This window comes from Vipera berus (genome assembly GCF_964194415.1).
Source record: "Vipera berus genome assembly, chromosome: 9".
In the NCBI taxonomy this organism is placed as follows: domain Eukaryota; kingdom Metazoa; phylum Chordata; class Lepidosauria; order Squamata; family Viperidae; genus Vipera; species Vipera berus.
In genome coordinates, this window is record NC_138212.1 from 9409077 (window position 1) to 9426289 (window position 17213).

A 17213-nucleotide genomic window follows, 5' to 3' on the forward strand; every position below is an offset into this window, starting at 1 on the left:
CCTTTTAAAACTGAAAGTCGCCCGAGAGATCCCACCAGGAAAAAGCAACGTTGCAAGCAGCTACAATTTTTCTCTTTTTGCGGGAATTCTACGGAGCGCAGAGAGGAGCTCGAGCCGCACCGCAGATTTACCTGCCGGCGAGGCCAGCCCGATCTCCTCCTCCTCCACGCCGGCGCCTAGCTAGGCTCGCTCTCATGCCCTCCCATCCCCTCGCGCGTTTATTTACCATGTTAGCCCGCTGACTTCCACTGGACTTAATTCCTAGGAAAAGCAATCCGACAACTGCAGCCTCCGGGCGGCAATTCTAAAGCCGGCCTTTCAACCGCGGAAGGCCGAAAGCGGAGAGGGTTTCCCGGCGGCTAACGGGGCGGCCCCGCCAGAAGCAATGCCCCAAAATGTGGTGCCGGGGGTGGGGAGGGAGCGGAGCCGTCGCCCCCTCCGACCGAGGTGCAGCTGGCAAGCCGGGCCAGGCCCAGGCGGGAAAGGAGCCGGCCGCTCATTCTCCTTCGCTCCCCGGTCGCCGATAAGGCCCCGAGCGCCGCGATCGAGCCGACCCTCAGCGGCCCCCCGGCGAAAGCGGGGCGGGACGCTCCACTCTGCCCGCAGCCGGGACCACCTCGCGGGAAGCGGCGGGGCCTTCCTCGGCCGGGCGCATCCGCAGGCGCGATGCGGCCACAAAAGGCTCCTTGAGCGCCGTCGCAGCGCCGCCTGGGCCTCGCCCTGCCGGCCGCTTCCCCGCCCACCCCCCCCCACCCCATCCGACGCAGGGCCCACGCGCAGCTGCCGTCGCTGCTGCCACCGCCTCCGCCGCCGCCGCCGCCGGGTTTGCTCGGCCGGGCGCGTCCTTGGCAAGACTCACCGGAGCGGGACCTGCGCGGCGCGGCTGGAGCAGCGGCTGCAAATGGCGCGCGCTCCTCCTCTTCCCTCCCCTCATGGACGGCGAGAGCGACCCCGGCAACGCGAGGGGTTTCCCGGAACTGTTTCCAGGGACTGGGTTCCGATGGGCCAATCGGAACGCAGCGTTTCAGAAGGACAGACCAGGTTTCCCGTAGACGTCGGGAGGCTGGACTCGACACTGACTTTTCTAGCCAATCCGGCCCAGGGCGCCTTCTAGCCAATCCGCTGAACGGATAAAACTATGGCGCGCCGTTAAGGTCGAAAACGGAGAGAAGGAAAGAAAAAGCCGGGATTTCTCTTTAAACGGAGGGGTTTTTTCCCCCCCTTTCCTTGTCCCGCTCCAAGCGTAGATGAATTCATACCTGAGGTAGCCGGGTTTAACCACTTCAGCATTCATTGGCTAGCAAAACCTCTCTCGTGGGAGAAAGCTAGCTTCTCGTGGCCAAAACTAGACCTGAGAGTTCTTGACAAGCTAGGCTTCTATTTGCAGGGATGATGCCGGTATAATAATAATTATTATTATTAATATTAATAATAATAATAATAATAGTAAATAGTAATAATAGTAATAATAGTAATAATAATAATGATGATAATAATAATAATAATAATAATAATAATAATAATAATAATAATAATAATAATAATAATAATAATAATAATAATAATAATATGACTTCTATTATCGTTCTGTGCAGTTGAACTAATAGCCCCTCATTCGGTAAGTTTCTATTCTAGGAAAAATGTTGAAATTGAAACTGCGGTCCTAAATTTATTAGGAAGTAAACCCCACAGGAGGGTATGGAGTACCGGTAGTAATGGTGGTGCTGGCCAAGAGACTGAATTTTAGGCCTTCCATAAAAGCCAGCTGGAGAACTTGGCCACTATCTCTCAGTCCAACCTGTCTTACAAAGTTGTGCAGAAATACAAAGGATTATTAAGTGCTGTATGTTCACTGCCTTGAGTTATATGTATATGCTGTGTGTGTGCTTGTGTTTACCCAGATGGAGAGAGAGAGAGAGGAGGGTGGGATAAAATCTAATAAGAGACTGCAGTGTAATCTTGGTATTTTTCCTTAATGATGCTCTGTTCATCTGTGTATCCTAATAACAGATTGGATCCATATTTTAATTTATTAATTGTATTAAAATATTATAGGTAGTATTTCTGATCAGTTTTTCATAATCACTGTGCATATGGTTAACTGTGTTTTAACTATAAAATATACTAGTATCTGTAGCCTTCATTTTGGATTATCATTTTTACAGATTTTTGGCTTTAAAATATAAGATATCCTAGTTATTTTTCCTCTGAATTTAGTTAGATATAATTAGATTTTTGTACTGCCCATTTTGTCTGGAAACCTTATTTTTCACCTTTCCTCTCTTTGGAGTCACACTACGAGAAGGACAGGTTTTTTTAAATTTTTTTAACCTCTAAGTTGATAAACTAAGTATAACTGCTAATAATGCTTGAAGGCTATTCTGCTCCAATAAATGATTATTATTTCCACATATACAAATAAGTTTCTGTAACATGAAAGATCACTTTGCCTCTAGAATTATACATCCTTGAAGATAGTTAAAATGTGTTCAGAAGTCACTCTTAAAATTGATTTGTTAATATTGTTAAACTTTTTTATCAGAACAGAATACAAAATACTACATATTCAAGAATATTTTTAAGCTTTACTTTGTACATGAACTAATCTAGTATTAAAATTCCTTATATCAGATGGCTAAACTATTTGTCATTTCTGTTGGATTACCTAGTCCTCTAAGAAATTCCTAAAGAACTAGAAAAAAGATTTTAATGTAATCCTTCCCCCCACCCCAAAAAGACTCAATTCCCTCAAATTGCTCTGGATAAGAACGATTTTCCATCCTTGGGGAGAAAACACTGTGTAAGAGTATACTTTCAAGCCATAGGAAAAAATAGCGGCCCTTCTGAAATTTACCTGGCAAATTTTTAATCATATATTTCCTCCTCTCAAAAATCATAATTCAAGAAATAGCTACCCATAATTATTATATAAGTACTAAATATTTTCTAGAGAAGACATTGACTTTGAAGATAGAGTGAATTGTTTATTTCACACAGTGGTAAGAACCAAATTCTGGGTATTCACAAGGAACATTTTCAAAACAATGCCAGATACCACATCAATAATAGCAGCAACTTAATCATCACTGTGAAGTTTCTTGATCTTGTACTTATGACGTTCAATTTCTTTCTGCAGACGGTCTATTTCTTTCTTATGGTGACTTATTTCCTCTTCATGATGTTTTCTAAGATTTTCTAACTGTTCTTTTTCTTTCTCCCTGCAAAAATATTAGGATATGTATTACTGTCATTCATTCAAACCTCAGTTAAAATATAATGAAAAATAATAGCACAATTATTCACTTCAAAATGCAGTCCTTACAGCATCTACTAAATGACTATCTACCTCACAGGTGATCCCATTGCTAATCAGCAAATACATTAATATAAAGATGGCCCGGCTCAGTTATAAAGGTAATAACATGATCTAACTTATTTGCTATTGAATATTCCATCTTTCCTTTTTCAAACTCAAGACTCATTTCCCCCATTCCTCACAATTTGGGCATACAAAACATTTTGGTTCAAGTTTGCTGTTCAAAATTCCATGAAATATTCTGGTTTGTGTAGAATTGCTTTTTCAGAATATCAAGCATTCAGGGATTTAGCTGGGGGAATATTTGGCTGGATGGACATGAAGTGCAATAATTGAAGCATGATGTGACCTCCAAATCTAACACTATAAATTTGTATGAGATGCCAGCTATGTTATCCTCTAAAAGAGGGAGAAACAAATAGGAAATGTAGAGATAAAGTAGTATGAATAGTTACAATCTTTCATTGCTTTCAGGTGTTTAAAGCAGTTCACATGCATATTCTAGAGTCTAGACTTTATCCTTAAAATAAATTGATATTATCTTCCATATTACAGACAGTAAGTATTGGGGATAAGATCCCTACAGTTTTTTTATAGCAGAAACCAGGTTCATAATTAGAGAAGTTTATGAGTTTAGGTACCATTAAGTAATTACAGGAATAACTGACTTTTTTCTCCCAAAAGATGAAGTCAGTTTATATATCTCCCAATCCCAATTTTATTACAACTGTGAGATAGGGTTGACTGGAAGATGTTTGGTTCCAAAATAAAAGTCCGGTGTCCCCTTGAGATGAATTTTCAGTTGACTACCTGGACACATCCATATTTTCTTGGCAACATGAAATTAGTTTGCCTACTCTTTCTTTGCTGTTTCAGAGCTAATCCCTCTCACTTCACAGCCAAAGGAATATGGCTGTATCTGCATATCACTATTACTAAAGGAAGACTTGACTTTGGGTCCAGCATCTTCTAATTCGCCTTGTCACTCAAAATATTTATATACGAGATTCTTGTGCAACATGAGAAGGGAAAGATAGCTGTGGAAAAAGGGAGAGACACGCAGGTTCAAATGTGCTATCAACCACAGAAGAATCCTGAGTTTGGGCCAAACATTCTCAGCCTTCCCCACACAATACTTATTACTAAGGAAAAAAAAATCAGAAATGGAAAGGCAATTCATACCATCTTGAATTTCTGAAGGAAAAGCAGGTCAGAAATTGAAAATATGTCACTAAATAAAAAAAGTCATTAATTACTATAGGGGTGAATTGCAGAATAACCTCGATAAGGGTAAAACGGAAGCCCAATCATTGTTTCAGCCTGTGTGACTCAGGGTCTTATGTTCAACCCCAATCTCTCTTTCTTGTTCTGGCGTGGCATTCCACGGGTAAATCAACTTGCTCGCTAACTCGTGCTTAATGTAATGTGTGAATTCAGACATAGCATACCTGAAGTAGCGTTCCTCCAAAGCCGCTTCCCGCTTTCCAAATGCGCCGCCAGCTTCACGGATGGATCCGCCTCCACCCCCGCCTTTCCCAGCACCTTTGCCGAGCTCACCCAGCTCAGGAAGGGGGGAAAAAGGAGGCATACATTTTAGACGCCACCGCCCTTGCCTCCAGCACCGCCAATTCAGACCCGCCCGCCTCCCCTCCTCAGCGAAGACCTCCCCGAGGCCCTGCAGCCGAACCACCGATACCGACGCTACCTGATCGGAGCCCGAGCTCCAGGCCCTCTGCTGCTGGGGTAAAGCCATCGCTCCTCGCAACCCTGATCTGAAAATCGCACCAACAGCAGCCATCTCAGCTCTGTCCTTGGAAGAGGATGGGTGGGTGTCTGACTGCTGGAGGAAAAGCAGGGGCAAAGTGAAGCGAAGGCCAATCGGAGGAGAGGAGGGAACGAACTAGGCCAATCAGAGCCAGGCAGGAACTATAGAGGCCAGTCGTTCACATTTTGAACTTCCGTCGTTTCAGGGAGCCGTTCTAGGCACATTTGTCTATGGAGAGGCGTGACTTAAAGGATCCGCCCCTATTCTTGGCTTTTCCGGGATAATTTTCTGACATTGACTGTAAACACAGAAGTATGTAGCGTGTGGAGTCAGACCTACTAATCAGTAGCTATGAGTATTTTTTTTTCCTAGTAGAGGCTTCAAACTTGGCCCTTTTATGCCTAAGGAATTCTGGGAGTTGAAGTCCCCAAGTCATAAAAGGGCCAAGTTTGAAGACCCCCGTATTAGAGGATCTTAATCTTTCCTCGTTTCTGAACGATGAGAAAGATTGCTTTCAATCTCTGAAAAATAATTAAATTAGGCTTTCTTGTGTGGTCTGCCTGCAAGGGATTGTCTTTTTGTTAGCAAGTCGATCTTTTTGTTAGCAAGTCCTGCATTTTTGGGAATTGAAGTCCACACAGCTAAAAGTGCATGAGGTTGAGAAACACTAGTGCGGAGGATAAAAGAAGAGAAAGGAGATGACTGTGGGTCCTTGTAGGAAATATTTGTTGTTCCAAAAAAAGCAAAGGAAAACAAACCAGAAATTGTTTTGTTGTGCCTAAGCGAGCCGGCGTAGAACTACAGAACACAGCGCCGGCCAAGACACGAAGGAAGCCTCGGCGCTCTGGCCCTTTAAGAGCTGCCCCGCCCTCCCGCTCGGAAGGGCAGACGTTTGGGTCACGTGCCGGTGCCCACGCGGGGATTGGTCCGGATCAGGTGGAAAGGGCGCGCGGCCGGTCACGTGGTACCAGAAATGGCGGCTCCGGGCGAGCGGGAGGCAGGCGGCGGCGCTGAGGAGGCTTTTCTCACCTTCTACACGGAGGTATGGCGAGCCGGTCTCCGTCCCTGGGGCGCGGAGGGACGCCTCGTTCTTCTGGCCCTCCTCGGCCCGTCCCGGATGGCAGGGCTCGTGGCTGGGGCTGTAGTGGTTTCTTCTAGCCGGGTTGGGCTTCTCCCTTCCGGCCGATTGCTGAAGATGCCGGTGCCTCGCGGTCCTTCTTGCCAGCGCGGCCCTTCTTTCCCCCTTCCCGGTCCCTCCGGATGGAGCGGGTGGGAGAAGCGTTGCCCTGCGGGGGCGTTGGCTGAAGGAGCCTTTCTCGGGCTCTCGTGCAAGGCGCGGTCTGCGCCGCGCCCAAACAAGCCAGCATGTCACCTCTTTCAGGGCTTTTTGCCTTCCTGCCGCTAATCGCCATTTGTTGCTCTGGGGCACATGGAAGCTGTAGTCCGAAGGGCGCTCGGGGTCGACCCCTGCGGTGGCTACAGTTGGCACGGAGCCTATTAATGGAAAACCAGCTAGCAAACGAGAAGGGCCAGGGCAGGGGTAGGCAACCTCGGCTCTTTTATGACTCATGGACTTCAACTCCCAGAATTCCTGAGTCAGCTGTGCTGACTCAGGAATTCTGGGAGTTGAAGTCCATGAGTCATAAAAGAGCCGAGGTTGCCTACCCCTGGGCCAGGGAGACGAGGGAATTCCATTGCTTGAGTGTAGGAGAGGAACAGAGCACTGATGGCCAGCCAGTTTTCTTATTTTTCATCAAATTATTTTCTTGGAGCCACAGGTTTAATTCTAATGCCTGTTCTTTCATTGTGCATAAGACAGGGACTCGATCAGAAATATGTTAAGTCACATATATGTGACGACATGTTAACATTTGCTCTGCAATCGCCTGTGCACTTTCTTATATGTCCTCAGGATTTGGACTCAAACTACTACGATTACAATGTTTTCAGTGGTTCCCAGCTGCGTAATTTCAACACCTCCTAAGATTTTGGTCCTGATCTTCCTGCTCCTAAACTTATTCCTTTTCTATTTTCTGCTGATCCTTTATTTTTGTTCATTTTTTCTTTCAAATAAAATCCCAGTTGATTGGTAGTACAACTTTAGGATGTTTATTCAACAATTTAATTCAGTTGGGTTTATTCAGCATACTTAAGTCCGTTGAGTTGCTTTCAATGAAGTCTTCCCTAACAGTGTCTTCCAAATGTGTTGAGCAATAGCTCCTATTATTCCCAGCATTTTCCTGTGGAGTTTTAGTATGTCACTGTCTGCCCTAATCTAGTTGACTTTAGTTTAGGTCACAAGATACATTGTCATAATTAATTCAGGCTTTTTGGATTAACCCAATTTTATTATTTGTATCCCACCTTTATTACCCAACACATTTTCTGCCTTTTGTCCCTACAACAATTATCTGGTGTAATTCTGGTTATTAATGATGTACTAATTTCTACAGGTAAAGCAAATTGAAAAGCGAGATTCTGTTTTAACTTCAAAAAATCAGATTGAAAGGCTTACTAGGCCTGGGTCCTCCTATTTTAATCTGAATCCCTTTGAGGTATGTTTAAATTTGTTTTCTTTATTCATTGTCCCACCACTGCAGGGTTTTTTTTGTATAGATCCTGTTACTTGAAAGAGATATGCAAACTAGCATGGTTCATTCCTGGAACATTCTGGATATGTACCATTTGGCTTTACACAGAACTAATTATTTGCTTGTGTCATAACATTCACTTGTGGTAAACTTTTATATTGGCATGTTAGTTTCTTGCCCTCATAGTGAATCATTCATTAAAGTATTTGAGAATCCTCTAACATTTTATTTTTGAACCTAAGGTTTACTCGTTCTTTTATACTACAAATGGCATCACTCTTGATGCTCTTTAGAAATGAGTTAATGAATTAGTAAAAGATAACCTAGTTATTTAGGCATTCTATCTAGATTTGAAGTACATTTTGCTGCAGAGTAAGAATTCAGCCCATCCATTTAAATTCATACATGCATTTGTGTCCTGTTGATTCACTATTATTTTTCAGTTACTAAGTCTGCTGGAAGAGTACATGGAATTGTAACAATTGGCAGTATAAAATGATGCTTTTCAGAGTGCCAAGAACCATAGTCCTTTATTCTTTTTGCTACTTTTCCATTTTCATCTCAGTGTTTGATAACCACTGAGCATGCCTAATTGTTGCTGGATGGTTTTAGAGATTATTCCCTGAAGAATTTCTCTACTAAGGGATTTTGGTTTCGTACTTTCTTGACGATCTTAAAGTTTCTGGAGCATGGAGATAGCTCGTTTCATGAATAGTGCTATTTGTGTGTTTTCTAAGCAGTACCTTTATTTTGATTCTGTAAACTGCTTAGAGAGGGCTGTAAAGCACTCTGTAAAGTTTAAGTTCTATTGCTACTTTTATTTTTATCTAAAATGTCACTTTTGGACTTTTCCAGGTACTGCAATTGGATCCTGAAGTCACTGATGAAGAAATAAAGAAAAGATTCCGTCAGGTATATGGCTTCTATAGTTTGCTAAACATGGAGGAGACCCTCTTGGCAGTTGTAGGGATCAATAAATTTATTTGAGAACTGCAGGTTACCGTTTCATTGAACATACGCAGCATGCGAACTTAAATTTACAAAGTGCTTTGTAACGCTGTGTGTTTGGAGTTATCCCAATTGCTCTAATTTAAGGGATTAAATTGTTTCATTACTTTGAAAGACCAGTAGTCAATGCAGCATGAATATGCAGAAGGTTAGATAGATAAGCATCGGGTATGTAATAAAAGATGAAATAAAAGAATAATTCGCCAGGTTATGAGTTGGCAAAGAATTAAGTTTAGTAACTATGATGCAGAGTTTTTGTTTCTGTTGCATTTTTATTGAGTATTTTATTCCCAGAGTAGCAACCAATTAGAGTGGCCTATAAATAAATATGCAATTCAATTCAATTCAATCTTTATTATGGTCTCAGACCACCACAAAAATAAATATGCAAACTTCCCCCCCTTCTCCTCATTCCATTTCCTGAACAGTTAGCAATAGTGTTTTGATAGCTTTCTTGAGGAATTTGTTTTGTTGACAAAATTTCCTCCACAGCCATGCAGTCTAGAAACTTGTCTGAATTTGGATATTTTGTACTGAAATCACAGATATGAGCACCTAAATACATTTTATAGTTTGTGTTTTTATCAGTGTTTTATCACTTTAAAATGTTTAATAAAGAGATTGTTAGAATATTCAGTATTATAATATTGAATAACTCACACATTTGTGTCCTTTAAGAAATTAATACAATGTCAATACCTCTGAATAGTACTTGCTATGTTTCCCTGGCTATATAGCATTGAAGAAATTGGCTCAATGAGGGTGAGAATTTAGGAAGATCTTGTCCCAGAATGAAGTAGGTAACTAGGAATGTTTGTTTTATTATAACTGCAAAGAAGGGCTTGGTTTATGTGATTATTTCATATATTTTGATATAAGTCAATGTTCTTTAATTATATAGTTATCCATATTGGTCCATCCTGACAAAAACCAAGATGATCCTGACAGAGCACAAAAAGCTTTTGAAGGTACTTCCCTGTTGTTGTTGTTTTTTATGTTCAAGATTTCAGGCATTAGCAGTGTATCCAATAGGCGATTCTGATGTTAGCATGAAAAGATAAATTACATGTTGCCTTTTGTGCTAGATTCCTAAAAACAAATATGTCTTTATGTTTTCTCTAGTAGTATAGATTTTTCAAGTTGTATGAATGTGCTGATAGAAATGTTTGGTTTGTCAGCTGTCGACAAAGCATACAAGCTATTGTTGGACCAGGAGCAAAAGAAGAGAGCCTTGGACGTGATACAGGCTGGAAAAGAATACGTGGAGCACATTGTAAGTATCGCACATGGCAGCCAGCCTGTGATCCAAGGGGAGAGGTGGGAACTACAGCATTTGGCATCTGTCTGTCTATTGCTTAGACCAGGGGTAGGCAACCTTGGCTCTTTTATGACTCGTGGACTTCAATTCCTAGAATTCCTGAGCCACGAGTCATAAAAGAGCCAAGGTTGCCTACCCCTGGCTTAGACTGAGAATTATATATGTTTAAATTATTCCACACCTTGCCTATATTTTAGGCAGCTTGAGCCACAACGTGATGAAGATTAACTGTGATGATAAAGAGAACCACACATTGTAAAGAATATGTTGTGAATGTTAATATCTGCTTCTAAACTATTAGAATTCAGTGAATTTAGACTGGAAGATAGCTGAAGGATTAATAAAGTAATTGGTCTACTAATGTAATTCAAAACTTTCTCTTAAAATTCTGCTAGAAAGAAATCCTTCAGTAATCCAAAGATTCCCTTATAGGTGGAGGAGTGGGTTAAAACAATAAACAATAAACTTCAGGTTTCAAGTTGCATACTTGCATCATATGGATGTAAGTATGAATATATGTATGGCAACAGGATCAGTTGCTCCTGTTCAGACAGCAGCATACACATCTGGTTAGAATTAAGTTCCACCAAGAATCTTTCTTCCTTGTAATACAGGAAAGTGATGTATTTCTTTTTACAGGCATTCAGATCCTAACAAGTCGATAATTAGGTAGCAGAAATTATGCTTATGAGAGTAGCAATGCTTTGACCAACCCTTCTGCTGTTAAAATGTGCCAGCACAATACTGCACTGTGAAGTTCTCACATGCTCTGCGGTTTCTGTGTTCCTTATTTGTGAATTCTTTTTTAGGTAAAAGAGAAAAAAAAACAGTTAAAGAAAGAAGGCAAGTCAACCAATGTAGAAGAAGATGATTCAGAAGTAGTAAGTTGAGCAGTTCCTATTTCCAGGAATGACATGCACCTAGTCCTAGACAATACCTTCCTTTATCAATATTGGCACCAACTTTTGAGGAGCTTTGGTTTGATTCTAGACCCATAAATATATTTGCTACTCCCCCTCTTGCATTCTTTGTATTATATTTGATTACAGAGTTATCAGTGCCAAACTAGAACATGCTTGTATTCTTAACATTAACAATCCTGCAAATATTTATACAATATTTATGTAACTTATTCTGGGATGTGCTAGTGATATAATGTCCCACACCTCTTGGATGAGAAGGGAAATTTCTTCAAGGAAAAAATGAAGTCCAGCTACCTTTTGGGAAAGCATCTTTGGGACAACCATCAGCTGGATGATTGAGATTTTCCATAGACATTTAGTGATACGATGGATGGTGGCAGGTATAACATAAGGCAGGGGTCTTCAAACTTGGCCCTTTTACGACTTGTGGACTTCAACTCCCAGAGTTCCTCAGCCAGCCACTGGCTGAGGAATTCTGGGAGTTGAAGTCCACAAGTCATAAAAGGGCCAAGTTTGAAGACCCCTGCCACAGCTGTGGTGCTTTAGTTACTCTAGCAGTTCCCAGTTGCTTCATGGTAGTTTGACTACATCTAATATACAACCTCAAGCCCAGCCTCTGGATTAGTATTAGTTTATTGTGATGTGTTCCTGGAAGACTGCTGGTCTTTTTATCTAGGCTCAGGATTGTGTTTTATTGAATTATAGCTGAGCCTCAGCATAGATGCTGAATCTCTTGTTTCTTACAGTTCAAACAGGCAGTGTACAAACAGACAATGAAACTCTTCGCAGAGCTTGAAATTAAAAGGAAAGAAAGGGAAGCAAAGGAAATGCACGAAAGGTAGGGAACAGTGCTGGATTCTTGCGGCTGGTATTGAAAACACGGGCTAGATGTTCTGGTGTACATAAAAGAGCTTGATTATTGACAGGGACAGAAGAATGCTTAAATGGAATTCTTACTTTATCATTATGCTAAAACCTAAATGTATACAGCGAAGTATCTGGGGAGGCAGTCTCTTAGTGAGGCTTGGGGCTGTGAGGGAACAAGCTGTGAATGGCTTGGATTGGGGCCTGTTGTTAAGTGATGCCGTGTGACATTGTACTTTCGACTGCATCATTTAGTGACGGAAATTCCGGTCCCAATACCATTGTAGCCGTGAGGTCTACTTATACTCACTTTGTAGCACACATGATAAATAATAATTCTTCCATGTCTAGGTTAAGCTTTAAACTTCCGGAATGAAGCCACCTTCCTGGCAAGCAGTGAGATCAAATAGATACAAAGTGCCAGATAAGCAAAATGACCATTTACAATAAGAGTAAATGTAGCACAGTGTTGTCAGCTCACTTGTGTAACACAAAGATTGTGATCATCTATTACCAATACATTGTTGAATGGCAAGTGTAGTTGTACGGATTCTCAGGCAGTTTTATGTATAGTGTCGTGCCCCTGTGCATGTCGTAGGTGTTTGATAATACTCTTTACATATTTCCTTCCTGTACTTTATTCTGTCTTAAGAAATTCCTTGAGGCTTAAGATAATATAAGACTCTTTCATTTGTGTAATGCAACTTCCTTTAAGAAATAGAAACTTTCTTTGCAGCCCACTGAACAAGAGTTTGGAAATGTATACTGGTGGTCTCTTTTATAGCTCCTCCATAGCTACATTTTGAAAAATATAGTAATGAAAGTGGAGGGAGGGATTGAACAGGAGGAAAATACTTCTGTTAAATGTGTAGTATCTAAATATTGGCTCCAGGGGGTGATCTGTGTCTTTAGCCCTGGGAGGAGAGGATTCTTAGTTTCACTTCCCCAAAAGCCTTGTTTTTTTGCTCTTCTTAAAATTCTTAGTTCATCCTGTCTTCTTTGGCCGAAACCAGCCAGGGAAAGTCCAAAAAGCCATTATCTGCCAGCTCACACGACAGCTGTAATCTAAAACATAGGCAACCAGATTGGAGAACACTTGATGAAATTGACTTGCGATCTCTTCTGCTCTGCCCAACAAACGTAACGCTAACTTTTCCTCCCTGGGCTTTTGTCCTAGAAAGAGACAGAGAGAAGAGGAAATAGAAGCCCAGGAGAAAGCCAAGCGTGAGCGAGAGTGGCAAAAAAACTTTGAGGTAATTACGGCTGTGGAGCCTCAGGGGTTCCATTGGAGTTTCAGCAGTCTTTAATTTTAAAACGTATAGAGCGGTGCCTTGTCGGCAATTCATTCCAAAAGATACATTGAATACTAAAATCAATGGGTAACGAGAAAGCCAGGTGACTTTAACCAAGCAACTTGCTATTTCGGCCAGAAGAAATAGCAAGTCATAAGGCAGCTGACATGGGCAAGTTCTTCCTTGCCCGTGGACTACCGGGAGAAAAACAAATGCCGGGGAAAGGTTTCTGCTTCAAAAGGCGTTGAATACTGAATTCGAAGAGTTTTGAAGCAATCAAGTGCTAATACATAACTATATTTTATAAAAAGTATCACGCTTTGCCTGAGTAAAATGTTTGGGGTTAGGTGACTGGGGTTCCCAAAACTTGGGGAACTTTATGCATATTTTCAATCAAGATGGTGCACTGCCAGCTCACATCGGGAAGTGGGGATTGTTCATCCTTTCCGCAGTCAGCCAGAAACATCCTGATTGCAAAAGCCGCCTGTCTGATAAGGAGTTGCTTTATACGGAGATGGGTGGCATAACAATGTAACAAATAAATAAAAATAAAGGTAAAAGGAAAGCGGTATGTCCAGGAATTTAATGTGAAGCATGTCCTGAATTACGTAGCAATTTTCTTTCCCAAACTGATAAAAAGTTGAGAAACTCAAGCCATAAATGCAGTTGCAGGAATGCCAAATCACATGCTTTGACTCAGCGTGGATGCTCTTGGTATAACTGCTTGGCAATTTTTGCTGCAGCAGCAGTAGGAAGTGTCAGGTTAGTTCTTAATGGAAGGATCTTAACAGACGCTTCTGCTGCTATCCAGGGTCTATCTCCAGCTCACATTGAACATTTTGAACAAGGTGCTGGAGGTCTAATGTATCCTAAACTCCTGTGAAAAAGGTTTTTAAAAAATTGGCTGTCAAGTCTGGTATGGAGCATGCTTATAAACTAATAGTGCTGTTATTTCAGGAGAAAGTTAACTGATACGGATGGAATGATTCAAACGTGGAGAAAATGGGCATAGTACAAATGGGTATTAATTGTCTCAGGGACTGTCCATTTTGAGACAAGAGATCAAAAATAGCAATTTTGTTCTGGGGGTATATGAATTTTCTTTCAACAGGCTTTTTACTAAGGTAGACAAAGACATCTCTTCACCATCTAACATTATTTGTGGTTCACAAGAGGTACAAGTCGTCCTCATCTTACAACCATTCATTTAGTGACCGAAGTTACAATACTACTGAAAAAAATGAGTTATGACTGTTTTCACACTTACCAAAGTTGTAGCATCCCCATGCTCATGTGATCAAAATTTGGATGCTTGGCTATTGGTTCACATTTATGACAGTTGCAGTGTCCCGGGGTCATGTGATCACTCTTTACAACCTGACAAGCAAAGTCAATGGGGAAGCCAGATTCGCTTAACAACTGTGTTACTAACTTAACAACTGCAGTGATTACTTAATAACTGTAGCAAGAAAGGTAAAATGGTGCAAAACTGGCTTAAAACTGCCTCACTTAGGAATTTTGGGCTAAAAAGTTGAGGACCACCAGTACTTTTGAACCAGAGAGAGGATACATGACAGTAAAGCACAGATTGGTTTTGGGTTACAGTCCCTCTAGATTTATGCAAGTAGATATGTGATTGGGCACAAAGATATTTGCTTGGATAAGAAAACATGTGCCTGTCTAGTGAGATAAGAGAGGCAATTAGACTCTAACTATAATGATGTTTTCAAAAATAAAGAGGCAGTATTCTGTGAAAGTAATTTTTCTCTTGAGAATTACTTTGTGTTGCTTTTGCGGAGCTTTGCTTACCTCCCAATATCTTATCAATTTTCCTTGGCCTTCTAAATGTTTATGGCTGAACTGACAGTTTCCCTGGGGAAGCATAGTTGGGCTTAATTTGAAACGCCCCGCCTCCCACCACATTCTTCTTGCAGGGACATTTTCTGTTAGGATATTGAGGGGAAATGATAGCTGTGTTCTCATTGTTGCTCTTGTTTTCCTGCTCATCATCTTTGTATCCAGGAGAGTAGGGACGGACGCGTGGACAGCTGGAGGAACTTCCAGGCAAATACAAAAGGGAAGAAAGAGAAGAAAAATAGGACCTTTTTGAGACCACCCAAAGTGAAGATGGAGCAGCGTGAATAAGCTGGCTATTCTAGGCTCCTGTGGACACTTGTGTATTACCATGTTTAAGTCTCTCCTTGCTTTTCCAGTAGAATCTTTTGTTTTCAGTTTGATTGATTGAATCTTGACCAGAATATACTAACCTCTGCTTGATTCCCTGGGGCTTATGGTTGAATTTCCAGGCCAAACCTGCTGCTGCTTTTAGAATCCTTGGCTAACTTAGAAAGACACCACCATCACATATACCTGTAATCCCTGTAATTTAATGTTCTGTATTTCAAGGGTATTGCTGTTCACATGCCATCAGGCCTGTAGCTTGTGGAAGCATCCATTCAGTATTCCCATAAGGCAGATACTGAAACTGGCCTAGTGGCTCTTCCTGCTCACCTCATCCAGCAGACCATTTTTCATCTCCTTTCACTTGCTCTGGTGAAGTCTGGAACCTAGAATTGAGTTGCCTAGCTAAGCTTCAAGAGGGGCTCTCAAGTCAGCTGCACGGAGTTGATCTTTTCCCCAGCTCTAATTTCCAACGGTGGTCCAGGATTGTAGCTTGGTGAGCAGACAGTCTGATAACTAGAACCAACCCCCACCCTCTGTAAATAAAGAAATGAATATCTGGCATTGTATATTCAGTTAGTGGCAATGTTCTCTATGTAAAATAAATTTTTACCCAAAAACATTTCGTGGCAGTGCTCAGTTATTCCAAAAACTTGCAGTGCATCTTTCCGGTTGAAAGAAACATGTTTTCTCTGTATCTTGGCATTTATGTTTGTTTATTTGTCAGAAGCATCACAATTAAAATAAGACATACCATATTACATAAAAATTAAAATATAAAATACAAGATTAAAATATATGCAAATTAAGTAGATCTTGTCCAGAAACTAGCAATATTGTGTGTTGCGCTGTGTTATTAATTATTATGTAGGTTAATATTAACCTACACAATGAATTACAATCTTAAATTGAGATCTTTCAGATGATTGGAATTGCTGCCTTGTATGATAGCTTTAACTACATCATGTGCTAACTATAAATAAGCTTTTTAGTCTTTTGATCTGTTATCACAGCAAATTAAGAATACATATTTGTTGGTTGATGCCCATTTTGGCATGTATTCCAGCTGCTTTTGTAATGGCCTAGCAGTGAACCTTTCTTGGGGTTGCCACCTTTTAAAAATCCTTTTGTAAAATAAAAACCAGGGCAAACCAACTACGCTATCCTTACTCTGAATAAATCCTCAATCTCAGAGCCCCCCCCCCACTTTCTGTGTCTGGAAGCTGGAATAGGATTAATTAGGATGAAGTTCCTATCTGAGTTTGGATGACACAAGAAATGAGATTTGTAAGGTTTTATAAAGCAAAGACACAAAAGTATTACCTTAATTACAGTTTGGTCTATGGTCTGAGTTTATGTAATAGGCCCAGTACAAGAACACTATTTGTTTGTGTATCCCAAAGATGAGGCTTAATTCTCAAATGCTTATTCTAAAAATTGCTGTTCTAATGAGGATATTATACTACTTGAATATTGATGCTTTTCAGGATGAAAACAAAGTTTGCTGAAATCCTAGTTTGTGTCACACATCAAGCTCTTGACTACCAAGGCAAATGCTGAGAGTCACCCTTGGTCCAACAATAGAATGCTAAAGCGTATCTAAAAATAACTGCCAAATATTTATGAGCTTTTCATGCTTTCCTGGAACACTACAGATCTCTTGGCCACTAACCAACGTGCCACAAGAGAGACAGCTTTTGCAATCATCTGAAGTATTTAGAAGAGGCTGAAAGGTATATATGATTCATCCGTAGCCATTTGGTAGACTTGAGGGATTTTCATTTTCTGCTAATATAGCAAGGAATATAATGCGGCTACCTGCACATAAGATTTCAGAGCAAGATAATGAACTGTCTGCTAATCTGGAGGAAGGAGTAGGAGAAATCCAATTGTACCCTTGTTTTATATGGTAACTAGAAAAGTGGGTTTGTGGAACACCCTGGGCCACAAACCAC

General features: G+C 41.1%; 3 protein-coding genes across 6 annotated transcripts in view; 1 reads left to right on the plus strand and 2 right to left on the minus strand.

The window, feature by feature from the left end:
* HNRNPR (heterogeneous nuclear ribonucleoprotein R) overlaps positions 1-934 on the minus strand; it is a gene marked incomplete at its 5' end in the record, with an annotated part of 35972 nt that extends 35038 nt beyond the window's left edge. For all 3 annotated transcript variants that reach the window (XM_081334262.1, XM_081334261.1, XM_081334260.1), the window contains one exon: positions 860-934. In XM_081334262.1, coding sequence (XP_081190388.1) covers positions 860-934 — 75 coding nt within the window. The remainder of the gene's footprint in view (positions 1-859) is intronic.
* A 2037-nt stretch (positions 935-2971) lies between these two features.
* ATP5IF1 (ATP synthase inhibitory factor subunit 1) lies at positions 2972-5178 on the minus strand. Its single transcript, XM_081334298.1, has 3 exons — positions 5022-5178; positions 4765-4877; positions 2972-3218 (listed from the first exon to the last, which is right to left on the minus strand). Exons 1-3 carry the CDS (start codon positions 5112-5114, stop codon positions 3077-3079), a joined length of 348 nt encoding a protein of 115 aa, XP_081190424.1. The 5' UTR covers positions 5115-5178; the 3' UTR covers positions 2972-3076.
* A 699-nt stretch (positions 5179-5877) lies between these two features.
* DNAJC8 (DnaJ heat shock protein family (Hsp40) member C8) lies at positions 5878-16883 on the plus strand. 2 transcript variants are annotated; one of them, XM_081334297.1, is made up of 9 exons: positions 5878-6123; positions 7535-7636; positions 8528-8584; positions 9582-9648; positions 9859-9953; positions 10808-10879; positions 11668-11759; positions 12963-13038; positions 16746-16883. In XM_081334297.1, the coding sequence occupies exons 1-9, from the start codon at positions 6055-6057 to the stop codon at positions 16764-16766; spliced, it is 651 nt and encodes a 216-aa protein (XP_081190423.1). In that variant the 5' UTR covers positions 5878-6054; the 3' UTR covers positions 16767-16883. The 2 variants fall into 2 exon arrangements, with proteins under 2 accessions (XP_081190423.1, XP_081190422.1); XM_081334296.1 differs by lacking the exon at positions 16746-16883 and adding an exon at positions 15100-15873 and having other exon boundaries at positions 5879-6123.
* The last annotated feature ends 330 nt before the right edge of the window (positions 16884-17213 follow it).

What these genes read in the sequence shown, in the direction of transcription:
- ATP5IF1 (XM_081334298.1), bottom strand. Translation starts at nt 5,114, where the DNA reads ATGGCTGCTGTTGGTGCGATTTTCAGATCAGGGTTGCGAGGAGCGATG. An exon ending in GGAGCTCGGGCTCCGATCAG is followed by an intron (nt 4,878 to 5,021) that starts GTAGCGTCGGTA and finishes CCCCTTCCTGAG; the next exon opens with CTGGGTGAGCTCGGCAAAGG. An exon ending in TTGGAGGAACGCTACTTCAG is followed by an intron (nt 3,219 to 4,764) that starts GTATGCTATGTC and finishes ATATTTTTGCAG; the next exon opens with GGAGAAAGAAAAAGAACAGT.
- DNAJC8 (XM_081334296.1), top strand. Translation starts at nt 6,055, where the DNA reads ATGGCGGCTCCGGGCGAGCGGGAGGCAGGCGGCGGCGCTGAGGAGGCT. An exon ending in TAAAGAAAAGATTCCGTCAG is followed by an intron (nt 8,585 to 9,581) that starts GTATATGGCTTC and finishes TTAATTATATAG; the next exon opens with TTATCCATATTGGTCCATCC. An exon ending in AGTGGCAAAAAAACTTTGAG is followed by an intron (nt 13,039 to 15,099) that starts GTAATTACGGCT and finishes CTTTGTATCCAG; the next exon opens with GAGAGTAGGGACGGACGCGT.